This window comes from Apteryx mantelli, chromosome 3 (genome assembly GCF_036417845.1).
Source record: "Apteryx mantelli isolate bAptMan1 chromosome 3, bAptMan1.hap1, whole genome shotgun sequence".
Taxonomy (NCBI): domain Eukaryota; kingdom Metazoa; phylum Chordata; class Aves; order Apterygiformes; family Apterygidae; genus Apteryx; species Apteryx mantelli.
In genome coordinates this window covers 70,360,715-70,383,059 of record NC_089980.1, presented here as the reverse complement: position 1 = coordinate 70,383,059, position 22,345 = coordinate 70,360,715, and the positions used below count along the sequence as shown (strand labels likewise).

At 35.7% G+C, this 22,345-nt stretch overlaps 1 protein-coding gene across 7 annotated transcripts in view; it reads right to left on the bottom strand.

Moving 5' to 3' along the window:
• ZDHHC14 (zinc finger DHHC-type palmitoyltransferase 14) overlaps positions 1–22,345 on the bottom strand; it is a 127,633-nt gene that overhangs the window by 6,836 nt on the left and 98,452 nt on the right. For all 7 annotated transcript variants that reach the window (XR_001294873.2, XM_013959016.2, XM_013959017.2 and 4 more), the window contains 4 exons: positions 18,498–18,546; positions 12,968–13,070; positions 11,072–11,181; positions 6,766–6,868 (listed from right to left, as the gene is read on the bottom strand). Coding sequence is in view for 6 of the 7 variants with exons in the window: in XM_013959016.2 (XP_013814470.1) it covers positions 6,766–6,868; positions 11,072–11,181; positions 12,968–13,070; positions 18,498–18,546 (365 nt within the window). In the remaining variant the exon portion in view is untranslated. The remainder of the gene's footprint in view (positions 1–6,765; positions 6,869–11,071; positions 11,182–12,967; positions 13,071–18,497; positions 18,547–22,345) is intronic.

Below are 22,345 nucleotides of genomic sequence, written 5' to 3'. Positions count from 1 at the left end.
AGAGTGGGATTTACACTAGAAAAGCTAGATGTGTTAAGTGAAGCTCTCAAAAATACACGGCAAATACAATGCATACTATGCCGGTAGAATATTCTTCAGTTTAAGCAGTCTACACAGAACTAACAAAAATACAGATTCATTTATAGGGCTGGCATGATGGTTTTCCTTGGTTGTATATTTCACTCTTAACTAAATAAACTATATGGACAAATATCTTAACAGCTACAAGTCACGTGAATTATTCAATGCTAGCATTTCAGGCCCTCCCCCCCCCCCCCATAATATATAAAAACAGAGTTAAGCGCTGAAATCTAAATAGTTAAAAATCTACTAATAGAAATTATTTCACTAGTATCTTTGTATTTCAGACCTATTGATTTTATTTTCCATTTACAATTTCTACTGTTCAGAGGAACAGCAGATTCTGAAGGTAGGAGAAGTTTAATTAAAGTTCTGTAAGTAGAGAAGTTCAATTATATATGGACATAGAAATATTTAGTCATCTTGGTATTTATTTTTACATCAAAAGGCACAAACCAAAGCAAATTAGACAAAAACTAAAATTCTGTATTTATTTCACAAATAACAAATACAAATAACTAAGGAAACAGTGTCTTTAATTTTTTATGAAGAAAATCTGATTTTTTCTAGGCTACACAAAACATACATATTAACACAGTTCTTGTACATGGCAATATAGTTTTCACATTTGTAATGCCAAGACCAGAGATTAGTTGTTTTGAATTTAAAATTGACTTTGTTAAAATTTTTCTAACACTGGTAACATTAAAGAAATGTTACAGTTTTTGGAAGATGTAAAAAATAAAGGCTGAATTATCTCAGCATCTCTGAATAAAGTACAAACAATACCAAAATGAGTTCAGAGGAGATTTGGCCGCACTGAATGACAGTGCTATGAATAACGGAAAGGATGCTGAAATATCATAATAGATGGATACAACAGATGGGTAAAGAGTGGAGGGATGGAGCTGCATAACTGTTCACAATGTCTGTAGGAGTTCAGACTCAAAACCATGGTACTGCAGATATCGTGCAACAACTGAGCCACAGAACTGACCAAGACAGACAGTGGTTACATTAGCACGTTGTGCAGTGTAACAGGAGTGGATGCATGAAGAGAAACAGTTCTGAGAGCCAAACGTCAAAGTATGCATGTTCCAGGGATTTTACTTCAGACTAGCTGTAGTTTGTTCTTGTGGACTGAATGTCCAGGTATGTTACAGCACATTAGGTATACTCCAGGGACACATCTTCCGAAAGAAATGTAGTTCATATGCTCTGACATTGCTCCGTGATGTGAACAAAAATGCAGTAAATGGGGATGGTCAGAAGAGTGGCTTCTAAAGCACACCCTGACCCAAAGCAAAATACTAATGCAAATTCACTGTATTTGCCCTTAGCCTGTTGTACCTGTGAAATAAAATGCTTTAATGAAAAACCTCTTTCAACCTTAACTTGACTGTAGTAACACTGACTTGATAAGAACCCCAAGTTGTGTTTTGGGCAAAGAAAAATCATATTTGTGAAGTACGAGAGTAAATATACATGGAACCATGTTTGTAAAACTCTCAAAGTGCAGTTCCAATCCTTGTGGAGCCATGTATTGTCACGGCAGAAATATTTACTACTAACGATCAGAATATGAAAGCTAAAGGATGCTAGAATAGTCAGAGGTAATGTTTTCTGGGTCAGTTGGATTCCTGTTTCCTGATCAGTGCTAGAAATATCTGAGAGAGGACTTCACTGCATGTCTCACTGGTAACAAACAGTTGCACATGCATTAAGAGGTTTCCTTCATTTTGGGGTGGTAAGTATGAGTAAGAAAACGAGCACTCTAACCAAAGAACTGGCATCCAAGAAAGGAAAGGGAGAACTGGAAATAAGGGAACTTGGCAAGGGAACGAAGCACTGGGGAAGAGATGCCTAGAATGCAGGGGTACAAGCTAATTCCTTTAAAACAAAGAAACGAACCAGTCCTGATGCACAGGCTAACAGAAGCCACTTGATAAGGCAACAGAGAATTCCTAGAGACATCACAGCAAAAATAAACCAAACTAATAACTCTAAAAAAAGTGCATGGAGTGAAATTCTATTTTTCTCTATAATGGACTGATAAAGAAGAAAATATCCTGCATCAAAACCCAAGAATCAACTCAGGCTTTTAAGATAAAGGTAAGTACTACAAAAGTACAGATTCAATTAATGGTAGCTGATGGGTTTATGGTGAAATAAAAGCTTTATCAGAATACAAAGAAAATAAACCATAAAATGAAAGAGAAGGAAAGAATAAAATAAGCAAAAAGAATAACATGATTTCATAATGGATGAGATGCTGTGCTTCTTGCAAAAAAAAAAAATCTTTTTAGAACGAGAAGAGAGATACTTGGGCAATCAAACTAATGAAGAGCTTATAAAAATAATTAGCAATAAAAGGCAATAGGGAAATACTTTGGAAATATGAATGTCTACAGATCATTAACTTCAAGCAGCATGCTTCTAAAGACAATAAGAAGCTGGGTAATGAATTTATCAAATTAATTTAAATTTATTTTGAAAAAGAGATTAAAAATATTGGGAATGTACCAAGAAAAAAAAATGTGGTAACTAACCTTCAAAAAAAGTTAACCTCTGGTAAATCCAACTTCAGTCCTTAGTAAAATAAAGGAGGTACTAAGGAGAGAAGGAGGAAAGCAGCTCTGTTTTTAAAGATCTAGAAAAAAGTGATACTGAGGGTCTATGAAGTACTGATTATACCAACAACCTTGATTTGCTGAGATTGTGGCAAACATAGTCAATACTGCAAGTAGGGTAGATCCTCTAAGAAATACTCAAAGTCACAAAGGCAAAATTACCATAAAAGCTCTAAAATATAAAAATGGTGTCCCACAGATGGTGTCCTGAATAAGAGATGACATATTGCACTGAAAACAGGTGTCTAAACTTAGACTGATATTCGTTTAAGCTTAAATGTAAAAATGATTCTTTCCTGGAAGATGTTATAAAAAAAAAAAAAAAGAAGGCAAAGTATAAGACTAAGCAGCCTAGAGAGATGAAAGAATGACCAGAAATGAGATGGCTGGGGCATAAGAATTCTATTTAGAAAGATGTAAGTCAACGGGGAAAAGATAGTCAGCCAAGAGGGAAAGAAAGCTGAGAAAGATCATAAGAATGGGAAGAAAAAAATAGTTATCAATGCACTGTGGCAGGAGAGAAGGAGATTGTTTTTCATATATTACAACACAGTAAAACCAAAGCAGTTCTTTGCGCCGGGTTAGGTAAGATGTGGAATTCTATATCTAACTGTAAGATGTTCAAACAGAAAGATAAGAGAGTTTACAGAATAAAATGATTGGGATAAGAGACTCACATAATATATTTACCCTTCTCTTGAAAAAGTTACATGCTTATCTTTACGCACCGTCATTAGTCCTATTGATTTCTGTGGACTACTCAGAAAGCATAAAACTAATCAGTAATGCAGGACTAGGGAATAAGAGAATGCAAGTGAGAGAGAAGACGCTCATAAAAATCTTCCTTTAATACCAATGGGCAGGAAAGACATTTTAGGACACTGTACAGATTAACTAGCATAACACCTAGAAATTAAGATTGACTATAGAGACAGTAACATGTAACACATTCTGGAATAAAATCCAAGGAGCCATGCCATAAAGATGTACTGGAACACACTTCAGATTTCTAATAAATGATTTGCTATACTTAGCAGAGGTAAATTTGCTAAAATAGTGTAATTATCTATGGCGATGCATACATGGCTAAACTTCTGCCCATTTAAACAGTATTTATAAATTAAGACTACTGTCTAAATATGCTCTTAAATTAGGGAATTTCACTTCATTGTCCTTTTTTGAAACCATATAACAACACAAGCTGCAATTTCAGATACATCCCTTGAGACTAGCTAGCCCTTTGGGGTCCATCTGCCTCAGCTCTAAGAATGCATTATTCATTTTATGCCTCTGGCTTTATTTCCAAGGGGTATGCAACCTTCCAGAAGGGAAGATGGAACCATTTCCCATCTGTTGCCAAATCTTCGTCAGTGAGGACAACTGGTAAAAAGAAATCCTATAGTCTTCCACAAAGACTCTCCCTCTACTCATTTGCTTTGACTGAAGTCCTGGGTTTGAGCTAGTCAGTCATCTTAAACCATCAATCAACAAAGGAAGTTTTAATGTTCACGTCTAAGCTCCTAGTGAAAGGATTTTCACAGAATCTTACAGAGATTTCTCCTCTCAAATCAATGGGACGCCGTGTGCCTTATTTTACTTCTGTCATAAAGTATACTTCGCTGTCTTTCATTCAAGAAGCTTCAACACTTCTTTAGCAGGAGAGAACAAGTGAATGGCTGGTGTTCCCACAACTGCTGTTCCCAAACTGTTTCAGAAGAACCTAGGATTGTGTACTGGGGAGAAAGATGAGAAAAATGGATACTGTAAAGCCTGGAAAAGAACTACAGGTCACTTAATGGGAAAAAGTTTTTAAAAGAATCATGAAGTTTTATTTGATTAATTCTGTCTATATTTAAAATGGAACAGAAACTTTGGTAACTGAACAGAATGGCTGAGAACAACTCAGCTAGCAGTAAGGTGACTTAATTGTGGTAGAAAAAATCAGCCTGTCTGTGGATGAGATTGAGGTCTTAGATGTGAATTAGGAAAATCAGGTTTGCAGCTTGCTGCTTTATAAGATAGGAGAGATGGGAGCCCTAAAACAGGATCTATTCAGAAGGTGAAAAACATCACTTAACAGCACAGAAAGAGGGATATTTGAAGAAAGAACAAACAAAGGTGAAGTTATGCCCTGCTGTATTGTTGCCAATAGGAAATTAATTTATTATTTCTTATGCTCCAAACAACTCAGAAAAGAATGCACTACTTTAAATAGGGAAGAGAACTTAGTGTTAGAGAGACTGGGAAACTAAACAGGTCTTTACAGTTTGTAACAAAACTCAAGGGAGACATTTAAAAGTTTGAAAGATCATACAGATAGCCAGCTGCCATTAGAAGCCAGTTGGTCTTAGATATAGACCAGGAATAATACTCTGAGAAAAATGGCATCACAGTCTTAAAGATACTCCTGTATGTAAAATATGACCTATTAAAACTTGCATGTTTTTTCTGGGAGAGCATTTGCAGCAACAAAAGCTGAAGATTTCAACAGCGTCAAAGTGACTCTAATAACTGTTGTATCACCTAAGCCTTTCCCAGCTCGAGTCCTGCAATGTTCTGCCAGGATGCAAGAAGAGAGCTTCTTATCTTTGAAGATTTGTGTTTCTGTATTTACAGGTAGTACACTCCTAAATTGTAAGAGCTACTTGTTTGACTTAAAGTCATACTATAACAGATTTTTGCATTTCTAGAGAAAAATACAGTCAACCTACTATCAAACTGACAACAAATTTCCTCATTAATACCTAGTAACAATGAGCTAGTGCTTTCTTACAATGCCAAAAAAATTCTTAAAATGCCAGTATAATATAATGCCAAGGACTTATTGTGGGCTAATAACTTTCATAAATAAGAAGCCTTGACAGACTCAGGAAATTTGGCCAAACTTTAAAGACCTCAGGCTATTTCTAAGTTTTGCTTTCTTCTTCTTTTTTTCTTTTCAAGGTTACATTTCTTGAGTAAAATTTGCATAGGGCACTACCCTGTTCTGCTCAACTGCACCTCAGAAAAGAGTCAAAGTGAATATTGTGTTTCTAATCAAGTTTCTCATTAAGGAGACCAACAAATCTTCCCTTTAATTCTAGAAATAATAAGTAGAAACAGCTTAGGAACTACAACAAGATGTATATACCAGTTTGTAAATGACACTAAAACTAATTTGTCTGGGAGGAGTGAGCCATTTCTTGTTTGTTCAAAAGAAAGGCTGAATTATGTTAGGAGGCCTTGTGGCCTCCTCTCTTTTGGCTGTAAGGGGAGTCCATAACTCACAGCTTCTTTGATAAAGTCTTAGAACCCACATACTGTAAAGATATGTGGATAACAATTCAGAAATAGGCACATAAGATGCTTGCCTTTGGAAAAAGATCTCTTTCCAGTTATTGTCTTCTTCTTGGCACTGGAAATCCTATCTTCTTAAATCTTCTTAAAGAGGAAATCCTATCTATTATGATAGCCAATGCTACCAGCAAAAAAACATAGTAAGAACTATTGGCACAGTTTCAATAGACGTTTAAACACTTTTGTTGTATCACTCCAGTTGCCATTTTTTGTTCATTGGAAGTTCAGTGTCCTCCTGCTCTTTCTTCAACACACTTCTCCCCCAGAAGCTCCTTTTTGTTAATCTTTGCTTTTTAAAACACATTAGTCTATGCAAAACTGCAGTGTATAAGCAAAGGAGGAAACAGTGAATGAAGAAGTTGCTATACCAAATAACATTTAGCTGGAAACCGATGAACCAGAGCAAGTCCATAATATTTGAATATTCCAGTTCAAAACACAGCAGGTGTCAATAGGACAAATCAAAATGCCAATATATTCAGTAAGTCAACAGTGTAGAAGAGCCTTGCTTTTTTAGAATCCATGAGCAATATCTATTACACTGTGTGAAACATACATTAAAAAAGGCCTTGTTTTTTTTCTTTACTGTTAATAAACAAGTCATTCCACCCAGTGTCAGCTGTATCCAGTTAGTTATTACTTGATTAGTTCACATGAAAGTGGAGAAGAAAAACATTCACAGGGATCTTGATGAACAACATTATGGGATGATTCCTACCATGTTGCTCTGAGACTGAGTGGCCCCATACATAGTAATGCCATTTGATGGTCCTGCTAATTGTGGTGTATCTGGCTGTATAAATCCTCTTCTGTCAATTAAGCTATGGAATAATCAAAATAAAGAAAAAGAGAATTAGAAATATTTCTGATCAATAATTACCTCAACTTAATAAAAGGAAAAAAAAATTATAATATGCAACAGACCTTAATGCATCATCAATACACCTTCAAATATCCCCTTTTATTCAACTGAAGAAGTATGACACTTTGTGTCCATTAATGAGCAAGATAATTGATAATTACTATCCCTCCATATCATTACATGTATTGCAACTTTTCTGGATTTTTATCATAGACAAAAGACTTAGAAGCTGAGTAGCAGATACCATGAAAAGATGAATTTAAAACCCACAGGTACGAGAACAAATTACAAAACTCACTAGCGCGCTTTGAATCAGTATCTATTTTAAAGATTCTTTTATTATTCAGTTTCTACACCTCTACCTTAAAGCTCAAGACCAAAAAAGAAAAAAAGAATTTTTACAAGCTACTTAACAAGGAAATTTAGAAAGAAAGAGGAATGCTGATTTAGACAACTTACCTACCAGGGTGCTTCATTATAGCTATCTAAGATTGCTCATATTGTTCCACTGTTCTTACCAAAGTGATACACTCATAAGATGGAAGTAAGAAGTTTTTAAGAAAAGGAAATGGATTTGTGGAGAAATTCATAAAAAAGTAAAAATTAATGTAAGAACATGAAATAAACAATGAATGGAACCATTTGACATAGCTAAAGATTTTGCTAAAATTCTGTATACAATTTTACTCTCAATTTGAGAATCAAAAAACTCACTTTGGTTCTGTCAGTTAATACTCACATGCAAAACTGAATATGCAGACTGAAGTACAGTATTCTGCATGTGTATTAGCACTTCTCACTTCTACACAAGACAAAAATTTCTTGACTGTTTGTGCTTCAAATGCATTCAAAATCTTAGGTGGAATTCTCATTTATATTTTCTATATATTTTTAATCTTAGGCCAAAAAAGCTATTTGCCCGTGACGTGAACAATGTTGCTTCACATCTAAAAACTTTACAAACTTCACAAGCCGAGAATGCTCTAAAATTTTAGTCCCAAAATAAAACCTTTTACCACAGTTTCTCAAATTTTACCAGAGCTTTTATAGTGCCTGTTGCTAAGAGATAATGACAGGAATGCCATAAGATACCTGAGAGCTAGAGTTAGCATAGAAATGGTTTTGTTTGCTGATTTATAGGTCCTCTAAATTCCCTCTGGGTCAAGATAGCCTCAATTTTAGAAAATAAGAACAGGATACACAGAAAACACAGCATTTTCCTTCTCAAAAGAAAATGAGATTTCTACCACTCAGAGACCAATCTAAACTCTCATTACAAAGGTTGGCAGAACAGGTTTCTAAGTACATTTAAAACACTTAAAAAAACCATTTGAGATTACAATTTCTTGTGGAAAGCAATCCTTCAAAAGTCAGATTCTTATAAAAAAGGTTTATGATTTATTAAGTCAAAATACTACTGTGGATCCAAATAAAGATTTGAAAGTTACTGCTGAGGACATGTAAAATGTATTCTGAATTCACTGGCAGGTGTTTTAAAATTGAGAAACATTATCTTTCAGAGAACTGACAAAAATTTAGATTATTTACAGAGATCCCCTCTGAATCTGCATTCTGTCCTTAGAGGGACATGAACATTCGGAATTTTAAGCTCTAATTGCTATTAGTCCACTTTATCAGGATTTAAGGAAAAAAAGGAACCTGAATATCTAGTGATTTAGGATGCTGCTGGGATTAAATATTTCAAAGTGATCTTATTCACAAGCAGAAGTTTAGATTCATTAGATTTCAGACTAGGAAAGAGAGCATAATTTACAATTACAGGGTTATAATTTACAATTTACAGTCTGTCACAAAATATCTCCCTGCAGAAACTGTAAATACTTTGGCATCTAAATAAATTGTGGTGGTAGATGGGATTCAGAAAAAAAACATACAAACTCAGTCAAAACCCAGGGACAATGCCAGTCTAGATGAATACTTGTCTGGTGTGCTGCTACTTGCATCAGTCTAAGCTTCTATTTCAAATACTCTGAAACTTTACATATTTTTGATAAAAATTTTCATTTGGAGTCAACCAAAAGCATTTGGTTCAAAACAAGGCATTGAGTTTTTATGTCACATACTTCTATCGAAAGCAAAACAATAGAATTAAAGGGCTGGCCTTTAATTCACTATCCTTAAAGGCACCATCCATAAAGGCAGAAAGCAGTGGCAGTGCTGCCCTTTCCCACTACAGTGATTACTGTGTTGACCCAGTATGTGGAAAACATAACTTAGTTATCTCCTCCTTAGGAAAAGATGTTATCAGTCTCTCCTGTTGACCTTCTACCACTCTGTATAAGAATTTCAAATACTCACAGTAGCAATGACAGAAATCCCACTTCCAATGAAGCACATTAGCTACATTACGTCTGTATGAAGTCATTTATTCTTTCTTTCTCAATAGTTCAGATTCATACCGACGTAATTCCAGACAAAGCCAAACAGCTTCCACAGATGACTATTGCCACAACAATAATCTGCAAGACGGCAGTCACTCTCTACAGAGGAACTGGGCCTCTGTCACACATGTATCAGAGGAATCTAAGCATTGAGCTTTGAAATAAGAACAAAATTGTGTCCTCCCTGCTGCTAGTTTTATTTGTCTAGTCTCAGTTGTCTTATATTTTTGTTCAAGTTGAAAATCATCTGCAATCTTGAACATCCAAATGTATTCAGGAAGTAACATTTTGGATTTGAAAAGCAAATACATATTCACCAAAAAATGAATCCATTAAGACTTCTCTGGAATTACTTTAGTGTGAAAGCATCAAGCTCAGCTTAGCGTATATATGTTAACAGTAGTATAAATAAAGAAAAATTATTGTCCATTTAAATAAAACTTTCAGAGTAAAAAGACAAAGTCAAACTAGTTATAGAGTTCAGGTTCCAAACACACACCTCTCCTAAACTCCTGTGTCATGCTTGTTAGATATGTAAGAGTTCAATTAGCTTTCAAAATATGATGTGGGTTTTTAGACTAATTTCTGCTGGCACTAGGAGCAATAGAGTATACTCTTCTTTTATATTTTGCCACCAAATATTATTATTTTGCCTTGATATGGCTGTCAGGGGCAGATGAAATATTATGGATTTATATTTTACAGCGAGGTAAAATGAGGACCAGAAGCATACGCCACACAGTGGTTTTATGGCACTGCTACACAAGACAGGCTTCCTGTCCTGAAGAGGTTAGGCATTACTCAAAGTCCACATAAGACCAATGGTTGGTAATAAATATCCAAGAGAGGTCAAATGACAATTTTTATTTTTATTTTTAACTACTAGATTATCTTTCTTTTGAAACACATGCTATGTTTGAAACACATGCTATGTTAACTATTTGTCACTTTTGATTATACCACTCAAGCAATCATAGAGATAGATAAATTATATTTAAAAAATAATCTGAGATTTTGATGCATCTAGTTCCACTTCTGATTGATTTTTCTAATTAAGCTATTTTGAAGTTTGCTCAGCAATACCAAATCCAACTCTGTTACTCTAACAGCCACAGTGAAAATTCCTCATTTTGAAAGTTTGCAATACATCCTCCCAATTTCTCATCACAAAACATCCAGAACATCCTTTGTTTACGTAAAGAAGTACTACTCAGGAGGTATATCAGCTGTTCTTTAAGCTGATTTACCATATAGAAATGAGCAAAAAATTTCATCAGTAGAAAAGCCTACTGGAGACTTGAGCTATCTGTGGATTAAAGTAAGAGAAATACTGAGCTAAATGCACTTAATATTATGGAAAGCTTTTTTATCCTAGTAAGAAAAGAATGAAAATGAATGGTGAGAAAGTAATAAAATGAAAGAGAGCCCCCGCTCATCCTGCAACACCTAGCTACTTAGAATTTTTTACTGCCAGCAGTCATTAGCTGCTGTGGTAAAGGTTCAAAGAACAAAAAAAAACAAGTTTATTTTAATTTCAGTTGTGTCAACTTTAAGTTCATCTGTTTTACAGGATCTGATCACTAACTTAGTTTAACCACAATTTACCAACTTGTCTATTTAACATAGAAGAAGATTTAATTAAAGTCTCTAGTGGACAGTAAAACAAAACTTTTTGTTAAGTCGAAGAAATCAGAAAGAACATTTTTTCATAAATAATCATTTTACTTAATTTTTGCTATCAATACTTTTGATATTCTTACCTTGGAGAGAGGGGCCCACAGAGTGCAGCACAGCAATTAGTAAAGATGTTGCCGTAACTGTATGGATTATAGTTTTCTTTACCTCTTTTATTTGACCATGATCCTTTAATCTGAAGAGATATGAACAAAATACACCTCATATAATACAATACAGAGAAACACTGAGGCAAATTAAGGGTTATCAAAGCTGCAACAGGCTACTTATGTCCGAGACAGACCAGCGAAAACTAACGATTACACTCTCCTAACAGCTTAGAGCTGTGGGCTGTTATAAATGGCTGTACACTAAAACCCTGAAGTACAGCTAAAAGCACATGCTTTACCTCCATAGACTCAGAGAGCCCCAAATCTCAAAGGATCAACATATTTACAGTAGGAATTTCAGCATCAAAGCATGTTTTGCATAATAGGTCTGGATTTAATTGTACAAAGATTACAGCACGTTCTACAGAAGAGGTTCAATTGCGACATACCACTAAAGGAAGCAATAGAGCTTGTACTCAAGCTGTACAATACCACAAAATTTTCTCTTCCCCCAAAGCCCAAAAAGGGCACTAGCATATCATGAAGCAATTGCAGTCATTATTACCTTTTAACCCAAATTATGTTTTATTTTAGCCACTCGTACACTTCTTTTTGTGAGATACCTGATAGCCTGAGCAAAACATCTCGCTGCATTCAACTGAAAATGTATGCTTTTAAATGAAGTTAAGCAGTTTACTTGAAATTCACATGTTATGGCGTTGTAGTTCCCCGTTATCTGACAGCTTTTCAACACTCCGAGAGAGAGATTTATTTGGGGGAAAAAAACGGAAGCATGCATGGACCATCTAGAGAGACAATGTTGGCCTGAACCTAATAACTGAGGAACACTACCGTATCTCATCTGTCTTATTAATGAAGTGAATTTCTTCAAAGTCAGGCTCCCTGCCTGGATACCTGGTCCTGAGGTACAATCCATTCTGAGTCTGCTTTGGTAAGTTTGCGGTTTTCTTCTCCCTCAAGTTTAACTATGACCTTAACCACTATCAAACACTTATGTGGCAGTGCCAGAGATGCTACTTCTACTTTTACCAGCTATCGACAAAAAAGGTGCAATAAAAAGTTACAATAAAGTAATTTTAAACTTGCAATAATTTGTTCAAAACTGTTAGGATCACTGTATTTGGATTACTCGCCAAATTCCAACAAGAATTCTATACCATTAGCTAACCAGCTATTTTTATTTTCTCCTTTTAGGTAGGAGGAGACACATTAAGCCTCCACACACAGTTATATTTAATTTCGCACCAAAATCAATGAAAACTTATGTGCTAAATAGGACAACCGCAGAAATGGGTAACGTTGACCTTTGAATTAACGATATATTTCTTACTAGAGGTTTCACCCCTCACACTGGCAAAGAAAATTCAAAGGAAAGATGAGATAAATAAATGTTTTGTTTTGAGAAGGCAACATACTTTGAAATTTTTAGTGTAAACAATTTTTGAGTCAAAGAATATTTAGGACTCCAAATGAAAAAGAGATACTGAAAATTATTCAGTGTTTTTCTACTGAACTGAAATGTATAAAATATACTTTTGGCTTGTTCTTCTTTGTCTACTCTCTATATTTTCCTGTTTCAGGATATAGGTCTTGTGGGTGTAAATCACAATGGTAGCGCTAGGTAACCAGCAGATCTTCAAGCCACAACAACCATGGTCCAAGAGATCGCCTCCGATATTCTGAATCAAGTTTGGCCAGGTTACTGCCTTCTTTCTTACCGAGGCAATCACAAGTTATGCAGTAATACCTTCTCTAAGAATTACAGAGAAAAAACTGTATGCAATTAAAATTAATCATCTACTCATCACTACTATTTGGAAACATGTAGGTAGAAATATACCATGAACTTACATCTTCATTTGTTGTTTGATTGGAGCTGATCAAATACGTGTGAAAACCTGAGAGACCAACAATGGACCATACAGAGAAAAAACACACCACAGCTTCCAGCACAGTAATTGAAAGTCAAGGAAATACAAGCAAATGATATTACATCTAAAAACAAGTAGTTACAATCACAAAATTCAGAGTTGTCAACCTGTAGTCCACAACTCCCTATAAGTCCTGAGGGTACTGCAAAAGGGTCAGCATATATTAACTCAGAAAAGCATGCCTATCATCAGTTGGCTTTAGCGTATAGATCACTGGATAACATCTACACCAGAAACTATTTAAGGGTCTGCAGATTGAGAAAGGCCAGAAACTACCAATGAGTCATTCAGATCTTTTCAACTGCTGAACTTTAAATTCTACATGTTCACTCAATAAACTATTTGACATTTTTATTGAGACAGGTACATTAATAAATAGCAGTAAATAATACTTCCAATGGGGTGAAGGGAAGATTAAACACAAGATAGGTGACCCAAGGCTAGTTGAGTAGCAAAAATAGAACAGAAATGTTTGTATAAACACTTAGTGCACAAAAGGAGTCTTGAGCAAGGACCAAGGTTTCTAGACCTGTGTTCATACAGTAACAACAGCTGAGTAAACTTGTATCTCCCAGTCATATATATTAACTGTTAAGACTCTTCTTCCTTCTGTTATTGAAGTTAAGATGCTGATAAGGACCCTAACGCTAGCATCATAGAAGTGTGTTAGTCCAAGTAAAATACAAAATTCACTTGCTTTCTCAAATCCCTTTGATAACTGGATATACTGGATATATTCTGCACTGCAACTGTGGGGGCACCTGCATGGGCCACTGTTGGCAAATGGCCTGCATAACAGCTCCAGTTAAGAATGAGAGCATAAATACCTTGGGGAGGGGGGTGAATACACAAAACTGTCTGAACAGTGTTTGCCCAAAACTGATCATGTTGAAGAGGAAGACTATCTACCCCCAACTGATGGTGCTAAATAGGAAGCTGGATTAAACAGTAGTTGGGGAACTGCAAAGACTTTTGAAGGAGGCATCAGCCTGAAAAGAAGTATAAGAGAAGCATGAAAATTGGGGGAAAAGACCTTGAAGTGGAAACAGCAGTTGCCAAAACCTGGTATGGCATTGCCAGAAGTCACTCTGCCAGCATCTGCCTAGAGCACACACAGCATCCTCCCTGTCAGCTACTGTTAGGAGTCTGCATCCAGCTAGTGAACTGTCACTCCAGGGTACAACATGTACGGAGTCACATCTGACGTGCGTATGTGAACTTGTGGGGTGGGTTCTCAACAGCATGTTGACCAGCAGGCTGTAGGGAGCAGCCCAGGTACACATAAAGCTAGAGCACCCACATCTCCAACAGGAGGAACATACAAGTAAGGAAGTCCCAGGAGAGGGAAGGTGTGTGTGCGTGTGTGTGTGCACCACTAGAACTTTGGGGAGTTTAGTTATAGAAGGGTGCTTGGACATTCGTAAGTGTTTATTAACATTTCCTAAGTGTCTAGTATAGTGGTTTACCTGTTCTATTACTGATACTGATTCTGAACGTATAGTTCACTGATTGCAGGTTCATTATATCTCATTAATAAATAAACTAACTGCTTCAGTACTGATTTGGTTTAAACTACATGTGAAAAACTACAGTTTTTCATTGCAAGAGCAACCTTCACCTTTTTTAATTTCCCTAACTGGAATAACGTAGATGAAAAGCATGAATTATGTTCCTTAGTTTTACAGAAAAATTAAAAAACAGATTTCACTATTAGATTGTCAAATTATGTTTAAGCTTGTGTCTTTCATTCCATTTTCTTTCTTTTTTTCTTTTTCTTTTTTTTTTTTTTTTGCTTTCAAACTACCTTTGTTTTCATTCTTTAAAAGAATGCCATAAAAAAGTAACTAGGCTTTCAAAGTGAGATTGGTATACTAGCAAAGTCAGTCAGCACTCATTGTTGCATATTTACTAAGTTTATATCATTCTTTTAACTCTAAAAATTCATCATCTCAGTGATAACACAATGAAGGTACTTCTAAACCTTTATACACTCAAGCACAAAGAGCAACTTCTTGTAGAAGACTTCCTGCCCATAGTTCTATTTTTTTAATAGATATTTATTTTTATTTATTTTCATTTACATACAATAGTCAGGAACTCAGAATATATCTGCTTCTAATGTTATTTTCTGCAATCCTTCAACAGTAAAATTTTTTCAGGGAACATGAATCAAGAGCAGAAAAGGCCTTGGTCCCTAGAAAAATTATCTAATAAATCAGTAAGAACAAGACAACAGGAAAAGAATAGGATAAAAATAATCTGTATGCCAACCATACACTAACCTTTAATGAAGACAGTTTCCAAGACAACAGCACCTCAAAATAATTCCATAACAGGGACACAGTCAGCCTTAAAACATACAAATAATACACTTATCACTGAACCTATCAACAGAAAAGAAATATGACAGCTGCACACCATTATATAGAGACATAGGCTGGAAAAAGCATGGATGGACCTAAGCATCCTAAAATATCCTAATATAAATTAACAGTCAAGAGTCTTATTTTGCAATCTGCTGTGATTTAAAGAATTGGGAAATGAATAAATTATCTCTATAATTCCCATTAACATCTACTTCACTCAAATTCAGAGTAGTTTAGAAAACAGAAAAGATCTGTCTGCATTCTAACCAAATCTGCTCCTACAGCAGCAGAACAACTGAAGAGCATTTCTCAGCAAGATGGTTACTGCTCTCTCTCATCTCCGCCACCAGCCACGAGGAGAGTCAAACCAGCACAAGATAGGAGCTCAGTCTCAGTTGGCCACACAACAGCCACAGCTAAAGCAAAGAGAAAGAGGGAGAATGGATATGGAAGTAGATTGTTGTCAGCAGGGGTTCAGAAGGTGTAAGAAAGAGGGAAACGGCCTGAAAACATCAGGCACAACCCAAGCTAATCCACCTAACTGGGCTTTGAGAAGCCAGAAGCCCTAAGATGACTACAGAAAAGCACTGTTTTGTGGAATCTACAGACCAAGACTAAGAGGAAGAACCACCAGACCCGAAAAGGGGAAGTCGAGGGGGAGAGGAGCTTCCTGGAGCCTCACTGTGTGACCGAGCACACCAGCAACAGGCTGTTCCTCATCACCATTACATTCAAGAGGGTTCTGAAAAGTGAGTTTCTCCCTCCATGCAGTAATGCCTACTGACAACGAAAGTGAATTCCTCAGACTTATATCAGTTCCCCACACCAAGATCCTAAAAGATCTTTAGAACAACAGGGGTTTTATGTCAGATTAGCCTGACTGAGCCCATTAATAACAAACAAATACAGAAAAAGCAATATATTCTCAATATAAAGTATAACTTATTAGCATAACACAACATAATATTGGTATCTCTTACAGGGTTGTTAGCAAGATACAAATGGCAATATTGTCTCTGTGCCTGAATAGACTGGCTTACCCCAAAGCAGAATTCCCAATACCATTTGGACAATTAAATTTTTTACTGTTAGGAATTGTAACCAAGCTAACAAACCAGGCTGCTTCTGTAAGATGTGCTATTCAGTCTTTCAGATTTGCATGTCTCTGAATACAAATTATGAATAAGCAGTCTATTATTCCTGTACAAGGGACCCTGAAATGTGTAATCAGTTACCTTTTGATTTAAGCACAATTGAAAGCTATTCTCATTTTGAAAAAACTGGAAGACTAATCTTTGGTAAGAAGTGATTGTTACTGTTTTAACTGGAAGCTATTGTTGTGCTATTTAGAATAGTTTGTTTATGCTTTCCAAAATTATTTTTCACCCCCCCCAAAAAAATTCTCAACAGTTCCTTTGCTTAAAAAGGGTGTTTGCTTTACAACTCAGTGACTCTACCTGATGAACATATGTGAAAAAGTTGCATCTGCAGAATTTGACATTTAGAAAGACAACCTAGAAAGAGAGGTGTGTCTTCATGCACAATACAGATGTAATTCTTTTAACAGGTTATTTATCATGAAAATGAAAAGATATTTTAGAGAATGGAACCTGCCCCTTTGAAATTGTTTGTGGCATACCTTCACAAACATTTTATCCTCCCTCCCCTCTTTTTGTTGAAGCTGTACAATCATTCTTTCCACTTATCTTCACTAGACAAGAAAGGGTTTTTAAATGGCATTAGGCTTCACAGACGATTGACAGAGTATGAGCAGTATAGAGCACTACATCCAGTTTTAAAACTGGCTACTGCCTTTTGATACATGAAGTACTTTTACAGAGCAACTCTGAAAGTGCACTGTATCAAGTAAGCAGATGTATCAATCTTTGTATTTGGAAAATGATAAAAAAACCAAACGGTATCTTCTCAGAGAACACAGAATCGGTGTATATTAAAAGAGCAAGGAAATAAGCCTTAAACACACAGTAACATTTCATTTTGAGATTTTAACAGGTAATAACACTTAGAATGAAATTTGCTGCTTCCTTCCACAGCAAGTATTTTCCTAGGAAAAAGTTCTCTTAAGTATATAAAATTTTCTGAAGTTCATACAGAAGCCTTCTCATGATTTCATTCCAAGTAATAACGAAGAATGACTGGGAACAGAGGAAAGTTGCTTCTTTTTAATCTTTTGTGGAAAAGAGCAAACTGTATGAGGTACAACAGCCAGAAGAAGTTGCTTTAGCACATGTATAGGAAAGAATTATTTTTATAGTAGCTTTGCGAGAGGTGCAAACTGCTTATACAGACACACCACTCAAAAGATATACATAAGGAGTAGGAAGCTTACAGTCTGTACAGTAACGTAAGCAGGAAACTAAATAGAAGTTATATCAGCTTCCCGTTTTTCCTTTATGCTAGCTGCTTTCAGATAGGACCAGGAATCCTGTTCCATTCTCGCTGAGCAGAGAAATATACAGAAAGCTGGTGTCAAGTAATAAAAGGAAAACTGAATATTTACAGAATAGTAGTCCCTGTGTATGCATATGTATACTTTTATGTAATCTAACAGAAGTAGATACTTGAAAACATGACTTCTCTAAAACCAGTATATCAATTAAATCAACATTAAGAATACTTTCAAGTATTCAAACTCTTCAGAGGCAGCTTAAGATTTCAGTTTTTTCACAATCCACTTTTTGTATTCTGACAAGAGTCAGCTGTTTCAGATACTTTCTATAGTAAGAGCAGAATAATCATTCAATACATTAAATGAAACCATGGCATGAGTATAATGTGAGATATATTTATGAATTCCATCACAAATATATGGAACATATTTCCATCACACATGGAAAGTATAGACCTTTGTCACGAACACTGTGCTGCAAAAGAAAAACCCAGGCTAATCTTTTTCCTACCTCCAACATTTGGTGAGAAATCCTGTTGTGCAGGAAGTGAGAAAGTCATTAATTGATAAAAGTCCCAAATGCACATATCCAACAATAGCAAGCAACCAAAGAAAAATACATCTCAGATGTTATTATGCAACAAAAGCTACAATTTGTGTCAGTGAAAGGATATCTTGCAGGGCTGTCCTTCAGGGCATTGAGGAACCCTGTTTGTTGTGAACCTGTGGAAATAAAACCCAAATTACCAACTGAATATGATATTGAACTACAGGCTGTTTTCACCACAGTTCTCACACAATTAATATTTGAAGATCTACTGAATAATCGCAGAATATGTTTTACTAATGTGAATCTGAGATTATGTTAATCAGCAGCAACAACAACAAAAAAACATGGGTAAGTTATCAGGTCTAACATCTGCAGTATATTTTCTCAGTAATACCAGACTGATGCCTGCATATTTTCCCATGAGCAAGATCTCTCATTATGCCTGTTCTTTTTAGACCTAATATGGAAACAAAAAAAATATAAGCTATTTTTTCCCTGTTAAATATTATTTTTCAAAAGCAACTTTTGACTTGGAAAATTTATGAAATTTATACTATGAACCCAGATTCTCAGCTTTCCCTCCCTTATTCTGGAAGCAGCCAAAGTTCTCTAGACTATAATCATGCTTCTACTGCACCTGCATAGGTTTTTTTGTATAGGTGCTCGTTGCCTCTGGGTGAGCTGAGAATACCTGCTAGCTGAAACTAGCCCAAGAACAGCATGCCCCAACGAACCAGAGATGGAGAAGTGTCTACTTGGGTTCCACAACCATGACATATCCATCAAAAAGGGCAATTTGACAATTTGCAACAGATGAATTAGTCTGTAGAAACTGACTCTTAATGTTACATAAGGACAAGGCATACACAGCTTATATTTTATTCTATAATTTAAATGATTTAAATGCATCTGGTTGAAAGTATTTCAGCAAAATTTCCCCCCTTCTTAGCTGAATTCATCTGAACATTTTTAGGAAGAGAGAAAAATCTTGATAAACCAAGATATCTTTAAAAGAAAAAAAAAGAAAAAAGAAAGAAGGATGTATATATACTGTTTCTCTAGACTCACCTGGCCAATTTTACTGTTTGTCATTAAAAAGGGAAAAGTTACTTAGCTTATATTTCTGAGCCTTGAGATTTTCTTTCAGACTCTCATAACTGGCTCTTAGTCTCAAGGCACAAGACTAGTGCAACTTCCCCCTACCTTCTTACTATTTTCAAGATCTTTAATGGCAATGGCAGGAGGTAGGCATGATCTACATTCCCTACTGCTGGTTACACTCTTCCAATTCCCAATATATCAGAAGGGGAAGGTTCCTCATTGCAATACACAACTGAAATACTGATGCCTCAAATAAAGCTGAAAAACTATGAAGATAGACGATACTACTGAAAATGTATTAAGCTCGGGAAGTTGGAAGAAAGTCTTGCAAGACAACACCTTCAGAGTTATTTTAGCATCTTCAATAATACTGTGTGCAAAGATTCTTAATCATGGAGAGGGAAAATTTCAAAGGGATGCCCCAAAAGTAAGGCCACAGAAAACAAAAATTTAAGCTACATCTCATAAATCTTATCACCAATTATGCTCATCAGAAATTATAAAAATGCCAGCTAACATGATTCACTAAAAAAATAAATGAAATAGATTTCAACATTTTGTCTATATCAAGAGATATATAAAAGACAGAGAACAGGTTTCCTATGTAATCAACAAGAACAAAGTTAGAGAAGGAACTTCCCTCTTAAGATGAACTATATAGGATTTTGTTAATGTAAATGCCTACAAGTTACTATGACTATCCCTCAGCCCCTTCCTAAAGGGCTATTGTCAGATGACATTCAGTCAAACACAGGATATCGAGAATAAAACGTTGCTGATGGGAAAGTAATCCATCTTCATAAGAGCTAAGAACTGGATTTGGCTACGTCAGCAGAACTCTCTCTACAATCAAGAATTTTGCCAGGATTTGTGGAAATAGATACAATAGTTTTCTCTTCTCGCCCCTGGAAACGTTGGGAAAAATGCATCTCTTTTTAATACAGTCTCTTCCTATTGCCACATACAAATAATTGAGCAACTTCTTGTTCAAGTGAAAATCGCATGCACTCTCATATTGATAAAGCAACTGATTCAAAGGACACCTATCAGACAATTCACAGATCATTTAAGAAATTTCTTTGACAAAATATTCCACTACATAGGTGCAAGAACTTCCTGACTCTAGGGACAAAACACCTTTCAGAGATCAAGTTCTTTTGCAACTTCATGACACTTGTCTCCAGAATTTTCTTTGGAAAATCACTGTTCTTTTGTTCTTTTACAAACTTCAGTATCAAAAACCAGGATAGCATTAGTCTGGGATTTGGATATCATAGCTACCAGATGGGTTACAGTTCCCTGGACATGTTGTGAAGGTCTTCATGAAGTACAGGCTTCCAGAGGTTCTAGGTTCACAGAAGACTGTCTTCCTTTCAAACATAATGATTACAATGATATACAAATACAGAGGTATTTTTTACTGGTTGCAACAAGGTCTAACTCATCATGGGATGTGCACTGTGTGTGTGTTTTTTTTTTTTCTTCCCCCCCTCCATCAGTACGGTGTTATTTTGGCTAGGGAACTATTCACTATTCAGCTATTAAGTGATCTCATCTCCATCAAACTAATACTGCATTAGAGGACATCTTAGAAAGAAAAAAGAAAAGTATTGTCACAGTTGAATGACCTTCAAAATGCTGGACCAGAGTCCTAAGACTAAGAACTGAGACTTCTGTCCATAGATGTACTAACACAAAGTACTCTATGTCAATTGCAAAGATCCTTGCTTAACAGTTAGCAGCAGCTGAAGAACTTCAGGGCTGCAAAAGAGAACAAGAATGGCTGAGGATAAGTAACAGAAAGGTGAACAGAAGAGCTCCAGAAGCATGGTGGGCACAGAACGAGTGGAGCTGTGACCAACTAAGAAACCTTATTGCAGGGAATCTTTTTTGGTCACAGTCAAGAATACACTAGATAAATCTGAAAACTGAGCTTAAAATTCAGATGTAGCAAGCATCAGCAAGCAAACAGCTCAGGAATTCTTCAATGTTCATACCTGCTCCCATTGCCTTTGAGGACCAAACAATCCTTAGAACTGGGGAGGTTTTTCTGACTCATGCAAGGGAGAAAAAACTTCATAGCAAGAATGTTTTACAGCTGATCTACTTAGAAAAGTCAGCATTCAACATTTATTATCTGCAACACCTACACAATGCTAAAGCGTTTCTCAGCCACACAGAGACACAATCCATTTCTCCGATCTTTACCTAATTCTCATTTAGAATTAGATATGGACTTCTAATTGGTCAACGTCGTAAAGTTAAGACACACTGGATAAATTCACTTGACATACAGAACATGAAATACTAGCACAATTTCAGTAATTCAAATACTTAAAAGTGCAAAAAAAAAAAAAAAAAGCACTGTAGTCTTTGTGAAATAAAGATTAGCTTCAACAACAATAGCTTTGTCAGAGCAATTACCTTTTCAACTACTGAATTCTGGCAGGCAAGAGCAAGACCACAGTCAAAAACATGCCTCCTTCTTTGTAAATGTAAGAGTTGTGCATGTGTATGCTAAGGCATGTCCAAACAAATTTCAAGGATTTAAATATTAATAGCAAACATTCTCTTTCTAATAATTACTTTCTCCTTTTTAAAGGATATGTACATCTTTTCTCTGTTATTTCAACTAATATTAGAATTGCTGTATCTGGCAATGAGGATAACTTGTTGATCCAGACTCCCACAAAATTAAAGTGTCCCTAGCTCTAGACTCTATGTACTACATTTTCAAACTACAGGAGCACTGCGGAGTCCCCTTACCCTTCTTCTGCGAAGCACAAATAAGAGCAGGAGTTCTGCTTTTCATAATACAAATTTTCATCCCTGCACAGTAAGTAATTTAAGAAATTGAACATAATCTGGCAT